This window comes from Urocampus carinirostris, chromosome 15, assembly GCF_059441175.1.
Source record: "Urocampus carinirostris isolate Australia breed hairy pipefish chromosome 15, RoL_Ucar_1.0, whole genome shotgun sequence".
NCBI classification, from domain to species: domain Eukaryota; kingdom Metazoa; phylum Chordata; class Actinopteri; order Syngnathiformes; family Syngnathidae; genus Urocampus; species Urocampus carinirostris.
Genome location: NC_142363.1, coordinates 12,570,614 through 12,592,879, shown reverse-complemented (window position 1 = coordinate 12,592,879; position 22,266 = coordinate 12,570,614). Strand labels below are relative to the sequence as shown.

At 39.7% G+C, this 22,266-nt stretch overlaps 2 protein-coding genes across 4 annotated transcripts in view; one reads left to right on the top strand and one right to left on the bottom strand.

The window, feature by feature from the left end:
* Positions 1-79: 79 nt before the first annotated feature.
* LOC148351580 (uncharacterized) lies at positions 80-4,054 on the top strand. Its single transcript, XM_088354962.1, has 6 exons — positions 80-645; positions 1,323-1,435; positions 3,087-3,153; positions 3,252-3,331; positions 3,389-3,477; positions 3,549-4,054. The coding sequence occupies exons 1-6, from the start codon at positions 169-171 to the stop codon at positions 4,001-4,003; spliced, it is 1,281 nt and encodes a 426-aa protein (XP_088211088.1). The 5' UTR covers positions 80-168; the 3' UTR covers positions 4,004-4,054.
* A 1,844-nt stretch (positions 4,055-5,898) lies between these two features.
* The window catches only part of LOC148351578 (uncharacterized), a 41,816-nt gene continuing 25,448 nt past the window's right edge, over positions 5,899-22,266 (bottom strand). For 2 of the 3 annotated variants that reach the window (XM_088354164.1, XM_088354163.1), the window contains exons 3-8: positions 13,877-14,017; positions 13,747-13,790; positions 13,540-13,675; positions 12,309-12,419; positions 7,744-11,301; positions 5,899-6,641 (exon numbers count right to left, since the gene is read on the bottom strand). In XM_088354164.1, coding sequence (XP_088210290.1) covers positions 6,583-6,641; positions 7,744-11,301; positions 12,309-12,419; positions 13,540-13,675; positions 13,747-13,790; positions 13,877-14,017 — 4,049 coding nt within the window. In that variant the 3' untranslated portion in view covers positions 5,899-6,582. Of the gene's footprint in view, positions 6,642-7,743; positions 11,302-12,308; positions 12,420-13,539; positions 13,676-13,746; positions 13,791-13,876; positions 14,018-15,057; positions 15,300-22,266 lie in introns of those variants that run through there. The other variant, XM_088354165.1, reaches the window with a different exon arrangement.

Here is a 22,266-nt window from a genome sequence, read left to right as displayed (position 1 = left end):
ACTGTTGTTGTGAAAGCAAAATCGCTTTATATAAACTTTAACGTATCCACGTTTGTTCTTGTACATGAAGCTATCTTGAAAATAAAAATCTGTAGTAAACCATTAAGGAATTGACCAATCTTTAAAATAATTGTATCCAGAAAACATAAGGGAGAATAATTTTCTTTAATGTGGTCCCTAGGTGACAACTCATCACCTCTAATGACCTTCAGCCGTAACCGTGAGTTATTTTCTGCGCATCTGGAGAGGAAAAGACCCAAGTTCATAAACATGACGAGAAAAAATATTTTATTAACCGCTTTATTCGTTTTAAACCTCGGTTTCTGCCAAACGGACACCAACGGCTCGAAGGAAACGTTGACTAAACTGGACACCGCCGAACACCCCTCAATTCTATTGAGCAAACCCACTCGAGTGTTTTCTGCACGGGGAAACACGCGGGTAGGTTCGCACCGCTTGCAGGACGTCTCTGTGACCTGCTCAGCGTTCGATTTGGTCGTCCGGGTCAAGAAGTTTTTTTACGGATTTGGTGCCGAAGAATCGGAACTCCGGCTGGGCTCTGGTTGCATGAGCAACGGAGTCTTGAGACCTTCTGGAGATCTCCTCTTCAGTTATCCCCTGATCGCCTGCAGCTACCGGCAAGAGGTAATACAGCGATCCCTTGGTTTTCGCGGTTAACGGGGACCAGAACCACCCCCGAAAAGCACTTTGAGTTTTTTTTGGGGGGGGTGACCTTCATTAACGCGTACTTTTCGACTCACCAGATGAGCGAAAGAGACAAATTGAGACTTGGTACGTATTTTAAATTAGTCGAGGTTTTGATTGTTTTCTGAGTGGCGAATGAGTGAGAGAGATGCATCAATTTAGCAGCACAATGAAGGTGCTGGACACAAATTCTCAGCGAGATGCACAGGAAGGCAGAGCAGGTGTCTGGTAACAATTTAGTATGAATACAGTATGATATGAATTGGCATCAGAGATCTCGAATCAAGGGGTACTGGGCAACCGGCATGAATCTTGCCTGCCCCTATTCAAGGAATCCCACCCTCCTTTTCCGAGCCGGCGGGCAGGCAACAAGGGGGATATTGCGAGAGCGGTGCTGGCATTTGTCGTTTTTTTAAATTAAATTTTTAAAATGATTCAAAAAAATTCAATGACCATTTGGTTTAAATCTGTTTCTTCAATGGTGCGGGAAGCATCCGTTGTTTTGTTTTTGTAAAGGAGTGAACCAGCGATAACTGAAGCGCAAAGTAGCGAGGGGTCTCTGTCTCTGCATGATTTATAATGCTTGTCTGTCTCCCAAATTACGCCATTCTTTGCAGGTAACGCGCGACTTCCTCATTTACAAGTACACTCTCCATTATGAGCCTTCAAACATGACATTTCAAAGTGATGCGAATCCGATTGACGTCGACATTGAATGTCGCTACCAAAGGTACGAAACTGTGACAATATTACTTAAATTTGTAACGTTACGTAACTGGGTAATCAAACTAATTATTTTTCGGCGGTTACAACGCAGTTACTGTTTCCTCAAAACCGTTGCGTTACTTTGGCTGCAGAACACCAATGGCATTGTACCCCCAGAATCCACAAACAGCTTTCCCCTCTCCTCAGAGTTGTTTACGTCACGTCTTTTGGAATCATGTCTGAATAGTGACTACTATACAGTTAGATAGCGATTACAAATGTAGATTCTCTAATGCGCCAAAAGAAAAAGCGAATGAGACGCAAAAAAAAATGTGAGCACTATATCTGAAAATGTTATCATGCAGCTGCAACCAAGTCGTGGTGTTCACGAACAAAGTCTTTATGAGCCAGCTCTTGGAATTGACTGAAGGGAGCCGGCTCCCCACCAATCAACAGTTGAGCATAAAAAAGGTTTTAAAAATTTTTTATTATGTCTTTTTATGTAGATTTATAAATATTTTAATTCCTGTGTTTTCAGTGTTAATGTGTTTGTATAAAAAAATATTTTATCTTTTTTCCTTGTATTTTTTCATTTAATTTATTAAACTTACTTTGTTTACTGCCAATTTTTGTTTTACTAATTACCGTTTATATTTGTTGCACTTCAACTGTAGGCTGAATCTGTTGCTGGTTAGGTGCAATGAATATTGCAAGGTAATAACAATAATAATAATTCATCATATTTCAAAGCGCCTGTCAGGACACCCAATGGTGCCGTACATAGAGTACCAAGCAAGAATAAAACAAGCAAGTAATAAACAGCAAATAAATACACAGTGGAGTTAATAGGGGGTGGTATGTGAGGCAGATGATCATGAAAAGGCAAGTCCGGAGAGGTGGGTTTTGAGTCCAGATCTGAAAGTGGACAGGGTGGCGGAATTCTGGAGGTCAGGCGGCAATGAGTTCCAGAGCTGGGGGGGCAGAGCGGCTGACAGCTCTGCTCCCCACACAGCTAAGACGGGCAATGGGTAAAGTAAGATGGAGAGAGGAGGACGATCTGAGGGTGTGGGGTGACAATGTGAAGGATGTCGTAGAGGTAGGGGGCAAGTTTGTGACTGGCCATGTAGGTGTAGAGGAGGATTTTGTAGTCGATTGGGAGCCAATGGAGTTGCTGAAGGACAGGGGGTGATGTAAGGCAAGAGAGGGTTTTGGTGATGATGCGTGCATCAAAGTTATGGAGCAGCTGAAGTTTATGGAGGGACTTTTGAGGTAAACCGTAAAGGAGAGAATTGCATTAATAGAGGAATGAGGAGACAAGGCTATGGACGCGGATGGCGGTGGTGTGGGGGGGTGACCGAGGGAAGGAGACGGTTGGAGCGTAGGTGGAAGCAAGCTGACCGGTTGATGGTATTTATATGAAAGTTAACACAACTTCCTGTCTGTTCTTCTCAATTTAACTGACTCAAATACTGCTTAGAAAATCTGAAATGTAGTATATATTTTCCAAGTAACAGAGATAGTTACTTTCCCTGGTAACTACTTACTTTTATGATAGAGTAATTCAATTACTAACTTGGAAGAAGTAGTAGTAACTATAGGAACTATAACTTAATACTTCTTTAACATGCCCAACAGTTAAAATCTTACTCTTATTGTTCTTATGCAATCATTACCAGGTACCTTCATGCCCGCCAGCTTGTTGTCAAGCCCACCTGGACCACCGCCCTTGTGCGCAAAGAGTTTGTTTCAAAAGAATTCCAGAACATAATTCGAAATAATCAAAATAACATATAAAGGAGGACCATAAAAGTTATGACAGGTATGATGTTGTCTGTGCTCAGATCAGCGTTTCCTGCACATTATTTGCATCGTCAGAAGAGCCTGGCCCAGCGCAGAAATCCTGCACGTTTAGCGAGAACAGGTGAGTCTTTAAGCTTTGGTCTTAAACAGTTTTTTTAACAAATGGTATATTTTCAAGGTGGATGGCACTTTCAGGAGATGACTCCATTTGCAATTGCTGTGATTCGTTGTGTGTGAGCACCAAGTCCAAGAGAACAAGTTCAGAAGGTATACATTTTCTTCATCCCCCCGTTGAAATTTCTTAAAAGTTAATATTTTTACTCAACACTTTTGCAAAGGTTCTGTAAGGGGTAGCATGCTGGTTTCAGATCAGCCGCCTGTTGTAGAGCAAGCCCGGGTTCATATCGGGAGACTCAACAACTTCATGCCTAACGTGCAAAACCACAACATTTTGCGGCAAACCTCAGATGCACTCAGGAATGACGGAGAAGACTATGGAACGAAGACTTATGGAGGAAAAAGTATGATCATAAAAGAAAAGATAAAGAAGTCTGTAGAGAGAGATTTGAGAGCATTGACGAATGATGGATCAGGAGAAGTTGAGAAAAAAGCGACAGGTGCCATAAATGTTGCCCAAGAAGATAAACAAGATGCTAGTTTAGCATCACATCTCCAAAAAACCCCGAATATTTTGATAGTGACTCCATCCGCTCCAGGGACGAAAACCTCTGATGTACACAATAATGAGAGGACCCCGGAGCAATTGTCCACCTGGTTTTTTACATGGACTTAATATTACACCAGTCTTCACAATGCTGTCTCAATAAAATTTTACCTGCAATTATAGGCTATTTTTTTCAGTTTCTGAAGATGAAGTGCTGCTGATAATATTCAGAATTGCAACCTATATCTTTAAATGAGCTGTACTGAATTTGGAACTTTTTGACTCACTGGCACCATCTCCTGGCTTATGTCATTATTGCAGCCTCAGCTTATTCATGATGCGCATGAGAGTATGTGCATTTCATAGATGTGCTCTAATTACTTATTTTTTCATCAGTCTTGGGGTTTGGGTTGGTGTTTGGACTTTACTCGAAACAGGCCTTTTCTTACTTTCACCATGTTTGTGCTACACAAACAAACTCGCAGAGATGAGCACAATGTCCCTTTCCGGCACTTCCTCTGCCCCGAACGGCATACAGGCGCAGAGGAAAATACAGCATAGGGGCTTTTCGAACTCGTGACAGAAAATAATTGAAGCACTTACTTAGAGGGAAATGACATGATTGTGCACCACCAAAAAAAACAAAAACCCTATGAAAGGCTTGGCGAAAAATGGTGCAATTTGAGTCTGTTGTTTTTGTTCTTCCTTGCGCTTTGTAGCACTCGTTTCCAGGTCTGCTAAAAGATACAGAGACCTCTAGTAGGCAAATATTACAGTGCACCTTTAAACATACATTGTGTAAGATTTGACCACTGGATGGCACGGTCTTGTCTAATAAGAACGAAAACCAGTGCCAAATGAGCACAGCGTAACAGCAAGATACCAGATAAATAAGGCGATGACTACTGGGTATGGATTCTGTTATGTAAAAGAAATACAAATTTCTCAACCTATGAATGTCATAAAAATTACCATTGGTATGACGATTCATGTATTTTTGCACAATATTACAATCAATGTTGTATTTCATTACGGAATGACGGGGTTTTTGTACCACAATAAATACTAAATATCACACACTGTCCCTTTAACATAAAATGTTGTGATTGGACATATTACTTCAGCCAGTGTAAGTTATTTTTGAAGGGGGAAGAGAATTTTACAAACTATTACAGGAATCTTCAAAGTACAGCCCATGGGCCGTTTCTGGCCTGCCAACCTATTGTCAGCGGCCCGGACCATTTAACAGATACTCCGAACAAAACATCTCTGTCTAGTTTTCAATAACTAGTGAGTTAAAGGTCCAATGAATTTGTTGCAATTTTTACACAAGGATTGAAAAATATGCCTTTACGTTTCATTAGTATTTTTACAATATTTTAAACCTTTGTTTATCCATCCATTATGTGCACCGCTTATCCTCAGTAGGGTCGCGGGGGTGCTGGAGCCCATTCTTGTTATACTCTGGCAGCTGGCAGGGGACACTCTGAACTGGTTGCCAGCCAGTCGCAGAGCACGTGAAGACTGACAACTCACTTGCTCATTCATACCGAGGGACAATTCAGACCGGCCAATTAACCGGATATGCATCTTTTTGGGATGTAGGAGGAAACTTGAGCGCCTGGAGGAAACCCAGGCAGGCACGAGGAGAACATGCAAACTCCACACAGAAAGGTTTGATCTCATGACCTCAAAACTGTGCTGCACACACACTGCCGTGCTGGCCTGTAACTTTTGTTTAATGTTGAGAAAAACAGTTGAAACTGTCAGGTAATTGTTTCTATATAATTCTAAACCTTACCTAAGCTCTTTGTGTCTTTGTCTGGTAGATTATAGATTTTTAAACAATAAGTGGCTCTCAGAACTAGTGGTATCCTTACCCGGAATCAGTGAATACTCAGTGATCGAGTATCAGCCTGAAAAGAAATATGGCAATGATCATATCATATTAATGATTATTTTGCAGGCATTTATGCCGTCACCACATGTATTAAACAGAAGAATCGTGAGAAATCAAGACCAAGTTGTGTCAATATATCTTTATTTTTTTCCCCTTTTACGATTTATATCATTAGTCCGTAGGGAAATACGTTTCAAAGCAAAATCATTCCATTATTTGCTTCATAACAGCAGCAGATATTGTGCTCTAAATAAAGAATTTCAGTATTGCTCGACATTGATTATAAAGTGATCCTGAATTACATTAAGGGCCACGAACAAAGAAAACATGTGAGTTGTTCCACACATGGCATGAGTGAGAGGAATATTTATCTCTTGATTTCAGATATTTTTTAGATTAACACAACTCAACAAAGGGACTCGCAGAGTACCCTTTTCCAAAAAAATAACTTAGTTAATTGTTTTGTTTTTTTTAAACATTGAGTTTGGAAACATCTTTGGTAAATTACAGAACTTGTTAGCATATTTTACAAGAAAGCACCCCCAAGTACCATTTTCAGAAGTCCAAAAAGAACTGACTCAGCAGGACATACTGTATGAAGTGTATGCATACAATCAATTAAACAGCCAAAGGGAGCCCATTTCAAATGCTTTGTACCATTAAAGCTTGGATCGTGAAATGTGAAGAATCTACCAAACTCTTGAACGTGCGTTTGAAAAAAACAACCCATACCATTTGCACCAAAGTGATTGTTTTTGTTTGTTTTTACAACATATTTGCAGTCTGTCCCGTCTTCTGCGCGACTTGATCATGTCTCTCCTAGTTCTGCAATGTCCGCTTCTCCACCGTTTGATTTCTCTGCCGTATCTAAAGTGGGAGAAACAGGGAGAGAATGTTGCAAAATGCAAAAAAGGTGTAGTAAGTGTCAAAGAAAGCAAACTATAACTTCCTTTATTGTTCACCAAGAATACAAGGACATAAGACTAATTAACACACTCGTAATTTTATACCACGAGACGAATCTATGAGACAACTATTAACGCTTAAAGCTTATTGGAGCAGTGGTCTCAAACTACAGCTTGCAGGGCTAATATGACCTGTCTTTGTCCAGTTACCCTAAACCAGTTTTTCTCAACTGGTGGGTGGGGACCTAAAAGTGGGTCACGGGCCTTTGCCCTGGCAATAAATTGCAAAGAACCCAAAAAAAACAGAGGGTCATTTACACTTCTTAGCAAGAGATGGTGATATTGCCCTATCCATGGGGAGAAAAGAGCCACCACGCATGACACAAATTTTTGACACAACACAAGTATACAAGTGTGTGAATTTAAAAATACAGTGGTAGCAAAACTAAGTTTGTTTGTGGTTTATTCAAGTATTGATTATAAAGTAAAATACGTGGATAAAAACCTGCGGGAGTTCGTTTTTCAGTTCCCTCCCCTTGAGAACCTTCGATTCATTAATCTTCGTTTCCATTTTCTTCCGCGTGGAGTAAAAATCCACACACCGTTGCGGACAATAAACCAGAGAGCATTCAAAATGGATGGAAAGTGAGGTTTTGGATTTAATTCATATTTGGGAGGACAACTCTGTTCTGCCTCCGGTAGCATAATACATTTTACGTTTCTAGATAGGCTAGGGCATCAGCATCCATGAGCACTTCCGCTAACAATACGCCGCGTGTGATGTCACGCGTCTTTGTCCACGCAAGCGGGATATGATGGCATTCAAACAATAATTATACTTGTTTTAAATGCATGCAACTGGATTTGTGATTGATTTTTCTTGCAATGCACCATCTTGAGGTGAACCGTACTTTTTAAATCTACCTTTAATTATTTCAAATGCAACTGCATCAAATTGAATATTTTTTTCACGATGGCACACTTAGAGTCCAATTCAAACTTTTTAATTCTATTTAAAAAATAATGATGTAAAGAGTTTGTAAAATGAAATGAGCAACATTTACCCATGATGTCCTCAGTCTTCGCTGGCTGTCCTGCAGTCGGCTCCACATCATCGCCGTCCCCCACATCTACAGCTTTTGTTTTTGGTTTCTTTGCAACCGGTGGCGGCATCTTCAATTTTTTCGTTAACTCGACCTCCTTGGAGGAGACGTCTTGAGTTTTCTGTGACATAATCCTGGTGTCTATCCCCACTCTGTTGTTCTTGGAGAAGATAAAGCTTGCTGTGCTGGTGGGGGACTGACTGTGGCGATTTGGCGACGTGGGTGAATGCAAGCTGAGACGGAGCGGAGAGCGGTCTTTCGATCTGGCGGCCGTCCGCAGACGGATCGCCTCCTGCAGGTTCATAGAAGGGGGAGGGGAGGTAGTCGTTGTTGGGGACCTGAGGGCTGTGGGAGAGGGTATGGGTGAATCAGCAACTACAGACTGGGCCTGGGGTACATCTGGTACAGAGGTGATGACATCAGGTGGGGTTGTGGATGTAGGCGAGGATATAATCAGAGATCTTCTAACAGGCTTCTGTGGGGCCTCTTGAACAGATGAGAACAGGTTGTTGGGTTGATGGGTTGTTATAACCTCAGCTTGAGGTCGCTCTTGATCTGCAGGAGCTTCAGGGTTGTTGTTCACAGGCCGCAGCCTGACCGCTTGCAGGAGAGAAGGCGTAACAACAGGGACGGATTCCTCTTGATTATCTGAAGGAGATTCAGGGCTTTTCTTTTCTGTGGTCGCAATATTTTTCTGATGCAAAAGAACATCAAGACTCCCAAAAGGTAGAGGTGGTGCCACAGGAATGCTGGCAGGAGGACACGACTTTAGTTCGTCGATCCTCTCCAATGACGAGGGGGTGACAGAATTCCATTGGACGGAAAAGTCGCTTGGTTGTGAAATGGGGGCCTCTGTGTTTGGGAGTGTAATCACAGTTGAAGGGAGGAGTTCCACAGGAGGCAGAGGAGGTATACTTTTAGGGGGGGTGAGAATACCGTTACATGGAATCTGTGTACTTTGAGATTCAGACATGAGAGACGAGTCTGCTTTGAGGGTCTGGCTTGGTGGTGGGGGTGGAATGCTTTGCGGTGGGTACAGTTTGGAAGTTAGAGTTTCTTCTTCCAGTACCTCTGGAATGACATCTTCAGAAGAAGCTTTTGGAGCAGTTTTTGGAGCCACAGGAGCAGCCTGATTATCGTCAATAGGAGATTCTTCTTCAACATTGGCTAAAGGTAAAGAGGTGGATTTTGTAATCAGGGAAGGCAAGACTTGAACTAGAGGAGGAGCATACTCCAACACCACTGGAACCACATCTGGGGAAACTTTCTGAGCTGTTGAAAGGGAGACCTCTTGAGATGGAGAAGGAATGACTTCATTTTTTCTCATATGGATGGCATCTGTAATCGGCGGAAGGGGTGCAGAATGGATTGGTGGGGCTGGTGCGGCATAGGCTGGTGGAGGGGGTATACTCACAGGAGGCGGAGGCATAGCCCCATGTGATGTTAAAGAGTCCTGGGGTTTTGATTCCGGTACCGCGGTCACTATAATTGCAGGAGTGGGACGGGAGGAGTGATTTTGAGTGCTAGCTACTGTAACAGGAGATGCAACGAAACCCTCGGTAATTAACGGTGGCGGTGGAAGGGGAAAATCTAATCCATCCGGACCACCATCCACTGGTGGTGGCGGCGGAGGCCAGGATGATTCTGGAGAGACGACATTTACCTCCATGTGTTCTTTTCCAGGAGGCTCTGGGGGGAAGTGTGCAGGAGGTGGAGAAGGGGATGGGGAAATGCGTGTGAGCGAAAGAGCGTATTTAGGTGGATTTTCGACCCCACCATCTGTTGTTGTCAATCCTTCTTCCTTTTTGCTTACAGCCTTCACTAACATTTCATTCAAGATGTCACTTACATGTACCTTCTTATCATCCGGTTTCACTTTGCCATTTTCTTCTACATCTACATTTTTAACGAGTCTTTCACTGCTGATTTTGTGAACCTTGTTCACATTCAAAAGTGCACTTTCTTGAATCATCTGCGTCTCTGGCACATTCCTGTTTGTTGACTCCACATTTGGAGGCATATTGTTTCGTTTTCTTTCTTGCAAACTTTTCGCGGATCCCTCTGTTGACACAGATGCAGGTAACCTTTGTGGTCTCTTGTCTTTTGGATTCTTTTTGATGATGGCGTAGATGTTTTCTGGTGCAGGTGGTCCCAGAAGCAACTCAAATGTACGCTTGTTGTGAGCCCAAACCTCCGGAGGAGGCGCCGGAGGTGCGTGGACTTTAGGGTGGGGAGGGATGTCAAAGAGTTCACGCAAGGTCCTTACTGAGGGGGTGACACTTTCACAATCTATTTTTGCTGGTTGAGATTTGAGGTCATTGGTGAATGTTGTGTTTTCATGAGTTTCCAAATGTGTAAGGGGGGATAAAGACGAGGCACTGGGAAACAACCTTTGAAGCTTTGCTAGGATTCCTCTTTTTTGCCTGGGTGAGGAGCTATAGGGCGGAATCTGCGGGGATGTGCAATCTTGGCTGGAGTAGCCGCTGGATGGAGATCTTACTTTACTTAATGTATTCTCCTGTGGCAAATCTTGCTTTTCAACAGAAGATAATACAGTGTTTTCCGAATTAACAGACGTACTTGCCTGAGGTAATTTCGCTGCCCCAAATAAGACAGAGCCTGCAGAGTCATCCAGAGAGCTGGTGTCCCCATTGTAGCCGGGGCTTTCGACGGTTCGTACAGGGGAGACTGTGCCACTTTGAGTTGTCTCCGTTGAATTGACCACCCCCGCTAATTCTCTAGACCGCCGCTTCATCTTATTGTGTAGAGAGTAAGAGCGGCTTGGCGGTGGAGGTGCCCTCTTGGATTTCATAACAGAGAGGCTCCGCGTAATTGGACCGTCCTTCTTGGTGCCACGCTCCCTACTAATGAGTTTGCCATTTACTAAGGCATGTTTCTCTTGTAAAGTTTCCTTTCTAGAGATATTGCCGCTAGATATGGTTGAAGAATCTGACACCAAGGTCTCTGAGGACTCCGAATGGCTCCAACCAGAGGCGTCTGACAGGTTGTAGGGGTTGTGGCCGCCAGCTGAGCTGATTTTGGAAGCTCTGGAAGAAGTGGTTCTGGTGGAGCTGCGGGACGGGGCAGGGCTGGACAGAAGAAGGCTGCTCTTGCTAACAGTGCGCAGGCTGTTCCGGCTTTGTCCCCGGTTGATCTCTACAACCTCAATGGACGGTGGCAACACGGCATTGGGGATGATTTTGGACATATAAGCAGCCTGTGGTGACATTGACATGACTGGGGAGGGCAGCTCCGCCTGAAGGCTGTTAGCTGTGGTCATTGAGGCAACGGCAACTGACCGAGGCCTCTCCCCATCCATCAACTCAGGTCCAAGTCGGTGCAGCAAGGCTAGGTCATCTACTGGACCAGAACGAGTTTGCTGAATTTGGTCCTCACTAATCGGCTGGATAACATTTTGGTGGGATTTGGATGGTCCGTGATGCTCAGCATCACTCTCACTGTTGAAAGAGTCTTCCTCATCTAACTTTGAAGACATAGTACGGCCGACTCTGTCCAAGCCTGAGGAAAGGAAAACACGGATTGTGAAGGGTATGTGGTTCGAGTCGTTTTGAATGTATGTTTTAATGTACTCTGAAACCTGTACTAGTTAATATATGTAGCGTTACGAGAGTGCCTAATGCAATGGTAATTGCAATGAGTAGTCTTGAGTTTTGCACCAAGTTCCAATGTTATGCAGCTCTTGAATTAGATTTGGCATTTGTTGTCATCCTTTAAAAAAGCTTTGCAATTTTCAATCTTTAATCGCCCTTTATCTCCAGTAAGTTAGCTCCTAATTTGGCGTTGCACCCACCTGTGTAAAATTAAACAACCAGAATAAAGGTTAATCTGTCTTGCTTCAACTAGACAAAATAAATTGTATTATTACAGATCAAGCGGTTCCTATTTCAAACAAATTGTTGTTATGACTGTATTCGCCCTTATTTAAAACAACTTAATTTGAAAAAAAAAAATCCCCTTTACATGAACAGCTAGGCTGCAACTCTTAAGCAGAAATGTCATCAAAGCTAATAGGAAAAGCCATATTACACTTCACCTTCAACACTAGTATTACATAAATGGTACACATTATTTCTGAGTAAAGCTGTGCTGAATTTCAATACCAGCTCTGGCGCCATTAGTTTTCTTTAAAATGTTCTCTTTTTTTACCATAAAATTAGAGCCCTTCTTAAAGTCTGGAAAAAAAACTCCATAATAATAATAATTTCCTTGTATTGTCATTCTGTGTAACAATGTACACAGAACGAAATGTCGATTGCACCTGACCCGTTGTAGCGAGCCGATGCAGCCGCAGCCAACAGAGGGCGCCGCCGACCACTTTTTAAGTCTTAGGAATGACTCGACCGGGGCGCGAACCACCGACCTCCCAGTGGGTTGTATATGATTTTAGAGATTTGACTATTCATTACACTGTAGCCATTTATACTGGTATGATTCAAAATGGCCAATAATCTGTCCTCTAAACCTCATATGGATTCTGTAATGAATATGAAACTCATTCTCCGTACCAAATTCTTGCTGAACATGCCGAGGGATGCTTCCCACTGTCTTCCTGTGCCGTCTTCGAGTCCTTCCTTTTTCAGGCGGATTTCCAGAGTTTAAAGGCCGGAATGTTGAGCCTGAACCAAGAAATTGGTAAGAACAATATTGAGGAAATTGTCATATAGCCACGAAAACACATTTCAACTCTTTTTGTCAAGTAGGCACAGAACATCTAGTGTTCTTCCACACAATTGTGCAAATATGTTGCAAAATATTCCACGAGCAGGGGGACTTGAGAAATTTAGTCTCAAAGTTGACCCATCTAGCTTGTTTGCTGTAGAGTTGTGACATCATTGACGTAACACAATACCTTTAAATTAGCGAATCCTATTGACACAACATGTGAGGCAAGCTCCGAAACAGACAGTGATAGTAATGATCAAAGTTTCTCTGATCACGTTTTTTTAGTTGATTATGAGGATAGGATGTCCCTGACTGATACGTCTATAGAGAAAAAAATGGTGCCAGAGAATTACATATACAGCCATATCAATTCGGACCAGTGGTTAAGGAGAGTAACGAGGACGAGGACAAACTTCACATTCACGATGAAGAGGAGAGAGAGAGAGTGATCGTTTCCTAAACACAGGTTGTGTTCTTCTAAGATAGTGTTTGATCTAATTACCAGTTTGTATACAGTAATTTTGCAATTTTACTTTATGAAGCGCAAATAACTTGTCAGTCGGAAACACATTAACCTGAATTATTCAGTTGGTGGTGTATTTTGATTAGCTTCAGCACAAATGATGGTGCAGGGATTCAGGTGTCACAAACTGCTCGCGACAACACCCACAGTTGTCATGAGCAGTTTGATTTCATGTGTCAGTCTGTATAGGAAACAGACAGGAATTGAATGAATATGCATAACCTCTTCGACTAACATGTAAAACAACATGGGAATGGCTTGCAAGCATGCTTGTGTTACTGTGATGATGGCACAGCTCAGGATTTCAAAGACGAGACAGGCCGTCTTCAAAATGTATTATCTCGGAAAATAATTAGAATATACTGATTATTTATATATACAGATATTAAGCAAAAATGATGTAATATTTCCTTAGGTTTGAAATATTTAGGAATTAGGGATAATCTTTAACTAGTATGTCAATTTTATAAATAAGCTTACTTCCTGGCCTATTGTCTTTTTTATTTTTTTCAATTCAAAGATTCTAACATTATGATCGATTATGCTATTACCTTGCCTAGTGAGACCAGAGCGGGAGGATCTCATTGATGAAGACGACTTCATAGATGCAACAGAGGATGCGTCAGGAATGGTGCTGTCAGTCGTGAAGCCCCCGCTCTCCCCATCTGTCCGTGCTGTCATTGTCGACTGACAAAAGTTCCAACATCTGATAAGTTTTGCGATTTAGGGAACAATAATTTATGTGCAGTGCAACTTACAGTTGTACTTTCATTGTCTCGAAACTCCACTCCACCACTGGTATCTGGAAAAATAAGTAACATATGCAATGTCAGAAATTGTGTTACGATATGAACTGCCTGTTAGTGCTCGTCTTCCAAAGTACAATACCTTCCTGTTGCATCATTTTCAAGCCTTCCAGAGCTTCGCTGTGAAGGTCCTCCAGGTATTTTGGCCTGCTGGCTTCAATGAACACGTTCTCTTGGAGAAGCGGAGGGGGCGGGCTTTTGTCATCATGCAGATTTAGCGCAGCTTGAGTGAGAGGACAAGAAAAGCCACGGGATATTGTCACTCTAACAGCAGATTATGGACTCCAAAGAGGCAAAATCGTGTTAGGACTCAACAAATTTAAAACAAAACCGTATGTCTCTGAAATAAAGACTTTGTCTTCATTATTAATTTTTGGATTTGAATGTTGCTTTCAACAATGGAATTAAGGTTGATTATAAAATGTAAAAAAAAAAGTGGTAGGTTTGACAAATGTTTAATCTCATTAGGAATAAATACGCTCCATTTGTTTCTACTCTGGGAAAATGTTGCCATTTTTACATGGAAAATCTCAATATGTGATCCAAAAAACAACCCAATTTGAGATACAAATAACTTTCAGTCACATGTGAACTTCAAACACGACAAAACCTGACGAACAACTTTGAAGGAATGAGTCTCACGTTCCCACACTCAGATCCTCTCTGCTTTCCATGTTAGTGTAAACAGTAAAACATTTTTTAAAAATCTCAGTCCTTCAGAGAGATTATGATTCCAATAGTTTTTGGACAAAAAAACAGTATACCTAACCCAACAAAAAAGTATGGATCGAATTATTTGTCTTGATGTCATGATTTAGGAAAAAAATGAAGGATTTTTACAATGGAGAATTTTTTAAAAATTGAATAATTTTATTCTATTTTATTCGTCTAAAGTCTCAGGACTTCACAGATAATGTGTCGCTTCAATTTGCAGGTCACTTTTACATAACACCGATACTGATCGCTGCTCTACATTTAGCCACCTACTGTACTCAATTTGCACCGTAAAACCACGCTGGAATTAGCCAGTGCGGCCACATGCTTTACTGTTAATTTTTAGCACACTTTTAGACCAGCATTCTATACACATTAAAATATTTTTTTCATTATTATATGTCACAATTGTAACGGACCTCTTTCTTATTTTAAAAACAGATCAAAATATGTTAATCAGCTTCCAAAAGAAGATCTGATCACATTTTGTTCACACTCCAAAAAGAATTACTGAACTGATCAGATTTAGTCAATGTTGTCTTCACTTACCTTTCTTTTTGACTGTTGAAAAGCAGTAGAATTTAGAGCTTAGGTCATTAGTCAAAAGCATCACCATGACTTCCTTTATCACTGGTCAACAATCCCAAAATTCAACCTTTGTACTGTATAAAAAGTCTTCAAACAGAACAAGATCTAAATCCACATGTACTTCCAACAGAGTCTGGTACATCAGGACAAATTGATGACCAGGGTTGTTTTTGAAAAGTTGTTTTTGTTATTTCCATTCCGAGTGGAGAAAATCTCAACAGCCAATAGACAATTGAAGCTAAAGCGCTTAATCCTGTGCAGCCTAATTCCTACCATCCCTCTTGTTGCCCATCTGCAAACGCCCGGATTGGTCGGTAGGATCAAACAGCGGTAAACAAGACTTGCTTTCAGGCATTTTATGGAAAATAGAAATCTAGCAGAGTCTTAACATGATGTAATTAATTGCAAAAATCTTAAATTTCCTAACCCCATGCATTCATGGCGAGGTTATTTACTTTCAGCCGCAAGGGGGCGTATATAGGCTGAATTCCTAAAACTAGATCAAAAGCATGTTCCAAAAGAGGCCTGTAGCTTCTCAGCACATGGCCACACATGTGAAAAGAGTTCTACTGTTGGCATAGAAATCTTTCTATACTCTGGCATGCTTGAAAAAAAAATCCTATACAAAAATATCTACATGTCATTTATTGCTCACTTATTACATTATTTAACATACTGTGCTTTGATACCAGGAAACACCCATGCCACAACTTTAAGCCCTCTATGATAAAGAAAAAAGCAATCAGAATATATAGTCAAACTAGTTATAGAGCACATACATATAACCTATTCATAGAGGCAAAACTACTCAGATGATGTATAGAGTTGGAAACAGAAGCTTACCAGCAAATTTACAATGCTACTTGAAAGCAATTAATGTATGATATGAGGGAAAGGGGACAAACCATCCGAAAGAAGACCAATAACAACGCAAAAATATTACTCAATTAAAATAGTGGAATAGTTCGGACAATGCCCAGCGACCCTAATAAGGATAAGCGGTACAGCTAATGATGAGTTCGGACAATGAACTGGAAAGTGCTTTACAAATAAGTTTGGTTTGATTTGATTTGAAAAACTTGACAAGCCTTCACACCTTTGAGAGAATACAAAGCAAAATTAATTCGAGGCTACATTATGAATCATACTAGAAATGACAAGTTTTTATTCTTTGAATTTAACCATGAAAGAATAAAAAAAAATAATTAAGAAATAATAATAATAATAAAACATACATACATACATACATTTATTGAAACAGTGTCTAATTTTGTGTGTGATTATATTGAATCAAATCGTGTGATGAGAAATTGTAATCCTATGTTTATTATCTGACTTAATATCAAGTGTGCATTATTGTTTTATTTTCCTTGAATGATGATAGGATGTGATTTATTCTCCTCAAATATTTTGTTAAAAAAAAACTGATATGATTGGATTCATGTGAAAAGTCTTTGAACTGTCAAGGAGACAGGAGCAAGATAAGCACAGGCTTTTTTCCGCCAGCCCTTTTTTCTCCCTTCAGTTTTATCAAATTTGTAGATTTTCAATTCATTGTAACCTTGTGTTTGATGATAAGAGGAAAAAAAATCATTTCCCCAACAATGTCGATTAACTTCATGTACTTCCAAACCTATGTAATGAATAATGCAAAATATTCTCGTTTTCATAAGTCTTGTAAATCAGTGTTTCTCAACTGGTGGGCTGGGACCCAAAAGTGGGTTGCGGACTTACTTTCTGTGGGTCGCGGGCATTTGCGTTGGACAAAAAATGCTAAGAAAGGGAAAAATAAATAAGTGAGTCATTTAAACCACATAACACAGGTGCTGGCAGTCGTGGACTTTCGAAGCCAATTTCCCAATTTTCCCAGTACCATTAAAAGAAAAAATCCAGTGGAAGCTTGAGTAAATTGAAAATATATTTGTTTTTGAGACAACGTATAGATAATGGATAAAAATATGGAACTTATATTATCAGTTGCGGGAAGTTCTTCCCATTCCAATTTACTACTAGGAAACGCTACCATCATTTTAATATGGCCCATAAAATGTCTATAACCGATACGTAATCCTTGCACTAATACACAATTCATAGTGCCCTGTTAAGGAGTAGCATCTACCTGTCCTTTTGTGCATGACCCGTAGGGGGCTTTGACACTTCATTGGACAATGCCATACGAACTAACATCAGCTGCCGTTAATCACACAGGAAGAAGAAATGCAATCGCAAAGTGAAGCCACCAAAGAGCAGTCTCAGTGTCATTTTTAAGCAGACTTGTTAAAAAACATGGCAACAATTTCAAGCATTTACAAGCACTTCAACCAAAATTCAAGCACTTTTCACTTCTTGAAAACAAAACATTAAAATTCAAGCATTTAAGAATTTCAAGCACCCCCATGAACCCTGTGTCTAAATAGTCCCGACAAAAACGTCAAATTCAAATCGTGTGAGTTACAAACACAAATCCTCCTAATATGCGACTTTTGCTGCACCCACTGTACATACAGTCAGTCGATATGAGCACATAAGTGTCTAGTTACCATAACCAAACACACTTGACAGGAGAGGAATGGGTGGGGTGCCACCGGCAGTTAATGAGGAGGTTCCATAACTATCACGAGTAACTCGCCAATATGTCCGTATATTAATCACTGCCCTCCTAAAAGTGCCATCTGTCCGCTATGGATTGACAGCATTAACAGGCTGGAAGTGATTATGTATCCAATCCAAGCGGATGTTTACATCTTGGATTTGAATCAATTTACTAAATCCAGTGGACATGATCCTGCCCAACTGGTCCAGAATAGGAAAACATTGTCTGACAAAAAAGCTGCATATTGAAATATGACTATGTTCAAAGGCCATGCAATAAATAATAATTGTATTTAAGTTTGAACAAAAGGAAATTCAATAAAGCCCCAATGTGTATGATTTTACCACTAAATGGCACTGTGTTGTCGTGTACGATGGAGTGCCAGTGACACACAGCAGAGTGGGGGAGGCAGGATGCTTGAAAAATGGTGCAGATCCAAGAAGGGATTCCACGGTGAAAAAGAAATACAATTTTCTCGACCTATGATTTTAATAAAATTATCATTGATATGATAGTTCATGTTTGTCAAGTATTCAAATCTAGGTTCTTTACTGGGTGAAAGTTTTTTTGTACCATGGAAGGCACTAAATATTACACACTGTCCCTTTAAATAACAGTGTATTGATTTCTTTATTGACCATCACAAAAGATACAGAAAGTATCAGATTTTCTTGTTTGGATCAGTTTTGCTTGCTACTGGACAGTTCTTTTGTTCAGGATGAATATTTAGAATATCTCCTTTAACAAAAAAAACCTTCCTGTTACTCAAAACATTTTTTTCCCCGAAAAAAGAATGAATTACATTTACTAGAGCTCATACTTTTTTATGTTATTTAAGTATGGGCAAGTATGTATGACAAGTACTGGTGCCGATAGCAGCCTATTTTAAGGTATCGACACTCGCGATGGTTGGCGATACAAATATTGGCGTCCTTTCAAGTAGTCAAAATTAGGGATCAAAAGAATGATTGATTTCCATTTAATAAATGCAATATCGGGGAAAATATTTTATTGGGATTTAAAGGCATTTCCCTAAAAGTAACGGAGCAAAGGGAATTTCATCCACTAATGTTATCAGCGTGTAGTAAATCTATATCAATGACTACTCAATTTTAAAGTAACAGTCTTAAAAAAAGTTTCGAACACCCACAATAATTCAATTTAACCGACAGTTTGCTGGATACATACTTTTCATCTCTATTCTTAACCTTCTATTTAAAAAAACCCAACCTTAAATTCCTCAAAATGATCCTGTTTGATAAAAACAGCACAAAGCGTAATACAGCGACAGTAAAATAACTTTTTTAAAGCCACTACCGACAGGTGGGGATAGCATTTGTTGTTTTTTAAAGGAATACAAGTGTCATATTACTAATACAGTTCTGTAAAAATGAATTACGGTGGTATACAAAGGTAACAAACACTTTAAGCCCTTGATTAACACGACAACAGAAAAACATTTATGCACAACTGACTGTATTAATGATTCAAAGATTTTTTCATTAGGCACACCTAAGAGTCAATTAACATTCCATATAAAAGTTACTGTGTACCTAAAATGTTATCATTATTGAGACACTCAGAGTACCGGTATCTAAGTATAAACAAGCCTTTTCAAGGATTTGGAACTTATTCCGGTCTGCCATTGCATCACTAAACAATGGTGTGTTCTGTTTGTTTTAACATTGTGCTTAAATATGTATGTGTGACTGAAGACAAGTAACAACAACATTGCAACTACACAACTGGAGTGAAACACTATACAACCGATTTTAGATGAGCATCAGACATGCCTTCCAGTAAAAGCAATTCAGCGGGATGGAAACATTTCAAGCATGTTTAAGTGCAGCTTTGCAGAATCTCATTATTACAGCAATAACATTGGATTTCAACACAGTCTTCTATAATGGAACGAGTTCAGAGACATGTTTAAGTAAAACTGAGTCATTGGATAATCAGACAATTGTGAGCTTATCACAGTGGGCTCCTGACCCTGACAGATCACAGCTTAGGGAAGAAGAAACAACCCACACCTTTGTTTTAGCATGTCAAGCTATCTTCCATGCTATAGATTCCATCCACCTATTAAATCTTGTGCCTTGGCTCTCAACCACTCATTGCATCCTGCAGTTACTGACACACAAAACACACACTTGTCAGGCTCCATGTATACTTGCTAGACTGCATTGACAAATGTTTTTCTTTCATGAACTTGAGACACACTAAAGAATATCTTGCAAATGAACAGTGTGTGATGTCATAAACTAAGGCCAGCCAGATGTCCTTTTGGCTAATCCCTACAAGTGACACTGAAAGCTTAGAGAGAAAATTATACAAAAGGTAGCAGAAACTGTTACTGAGTAAAAACTCAGATAAAGCCATGTAAAAGATGCTATCCTTGCCAAATCGTGCTTTTCATCAACCAAAATAAATTCCCCATAAATACCTACTAAAACCTGTAGTCATGTTCAAGCATCACTTCCTAGTAGACAGTCAAGCTAAAAAAATTATAACAACAGAGAGTGCTATCACAACAAACCCATACATGGTGGGAAACTTTTCGATCGTATCTTGAACCTCTCATTATAATCCGCGTATTGCGCAAATGCATACTAAAAATGTTTTTGATCACTTTCCATAATGAAAGAACATTGTCAAACCAGTTTTGTCTGTCTCTCCATGTCATTATGTCATCATCACAAAGGCAAAAATCTCAAGACCGTTTAAAAACTGTACACAATCTGACAAGCAACAGTGAGAGTAATAAACAATTACAAACAAAAAAGATACATGGTAATAGAAACAATGCAAAAGATCCCTATGTTATTTTTTGGGAGACTATAGAGTGAGTAGAAGCAATCTTATTTTCAAAAAAGTAACTCCTGACAATACTGATACCCACATTGGCTGCCCTCTTGTGGCCATTGTAAGATCACAAAATCATAATTCTAAATTGGGATGGATACAGTCGATAATTGCTATTATTTTTAATATCTTTTTAGCATGCCACTCTCTTCAGTAGGGCTTTTATATGTCTGCATATTAACAAAAATGCGCATATGTGTAAGGTGAGCAGAAATCATCACTGAACAAAACAATTTTGTTTATATAGAGTACATTACAAATGCTTGGAAACACATTTTATTTCAATGGTTCTGTTTGATTGTGAATAATAAGAAAAAAAAAACGTTTTTGACTCTCTTGCCTATACAAATGTTGATACATTAAAAATCTTGGCATAAAAACTTGAAAAACAAATTGGATATAATATGATCATATTCTGTTTACCAAAGTATCTACCATGTGCCTCTCCCATCTCTAAGCAACTGCTTTCATTTCCCTAAATAAAGGCAATGTGTTTCATTTCCTTATTCGCTGTCACACAGCTATAAAACACAACAGTTTTTACACAAAACCACACTTGAGCAGAAAAACCTGTACTTGCAACAGTAGCATCCACGTCACACCTTTGCACAAGCTAGGCATCTAAGGCAATCCACACAATCACACAAAGGCTCCTTAAATCCACCCACCTCAGACAAATATCTCTATAAAGGTCAGGCATGCACGGAATCTAAAAGTGAGCCTTCAGAGGAAAAAGCTGACCTGCATCTGGAGTGAAGTTTATGACCCCAACCATCATCTGCTGAGTCACAGAATAGAAACATGCATAGAGTTGAACTCTAGCACAATGTTTAGAAATATTTATTTGAGAATTGTTGAGTATAATTTACCGTTAAGAAAACGCACTAGTAAATTATAATAAACAGGGTGTCCACAATTTACCATTTCAAAAATGTATTGCATATGCGATTAATCGGATAGTTTACAGTACTCTGATTTGTTCCATTGTACTCAGTGTTTATCAAAGGTTTTAGTTACATTGCATTAGTGTATTTTGGACATTATAACTGTGAATAATATACATTAAAAAAATTCCTAAAATGGCTACGTCTCAAGATTAGGTGCAATGTGTCTTATTGTTAAGTGAATAGTATTCTTGTTCATGTACATTCATTTGTGCAAGCAAAATCTTTTGTACGTACAATACATTGGAGGAAACATTTGTTCCGCAGGCAGATAGATATAATACTTCAGAGAAATATTTAGGGAAGCACCAAAATGAACATTTGGGGCCGAAACTTAGAATGTGTAACCAATAGCATAAATATCGAACAAGGAGAATAATTTAAACATTTGTTTTGCAATAAGTGGCATAATATCAAATATATCATAACAGGCAGGTATATTACAAACTGCTGATTTTAAATACGTATCAAGTTATCATAAAGTAATCATGTGAGGTCTAACATGCAAATAACACAAGCATATACATTCTTCTTCAGTACTTTGAATAAAGTGACTAATGATGATGAAATGTGAATAGCTTGTACCAGATGCACTCTCCTTTTTAGTAACAGTACATATTTATTAGATATTTTAGCTTTTAATGGACAAAAAAGTATAGTCCAGAAAAGGGGACGAGGATCATGACCATGACAATGAAACACTGTTTTATTTTTTTCTTTTGGTAATTTTGTGCTGGAAATTCAGTCCATTCAGAGTAATATTCTCTT

Bases quoted from the DNA above. Each gene is read 5' to 3' on its own strand.
- LOC148351580 (XM_088354962.1), top strand. From the start codon at position 169: ATGTGGTCCCTAGGTGACAACTCATCACCTCTAATGACCTTCAGCCGT. The intron at 646-1,322 runs GTAATACAGCGA...CATTCTTTGCAG, and splicing joins CCTGCAGCTACCGGCAAGAG to GTAACGCGCGACTTCCTCAT. The intron at 3,154-3,251 runs GTTTCAAAAGAA...GTCTGTGCTCAG, and splicing joins CCCTTGTGCGCAAAGAGTTT to ATCAGCGTTTCCTGCACATT.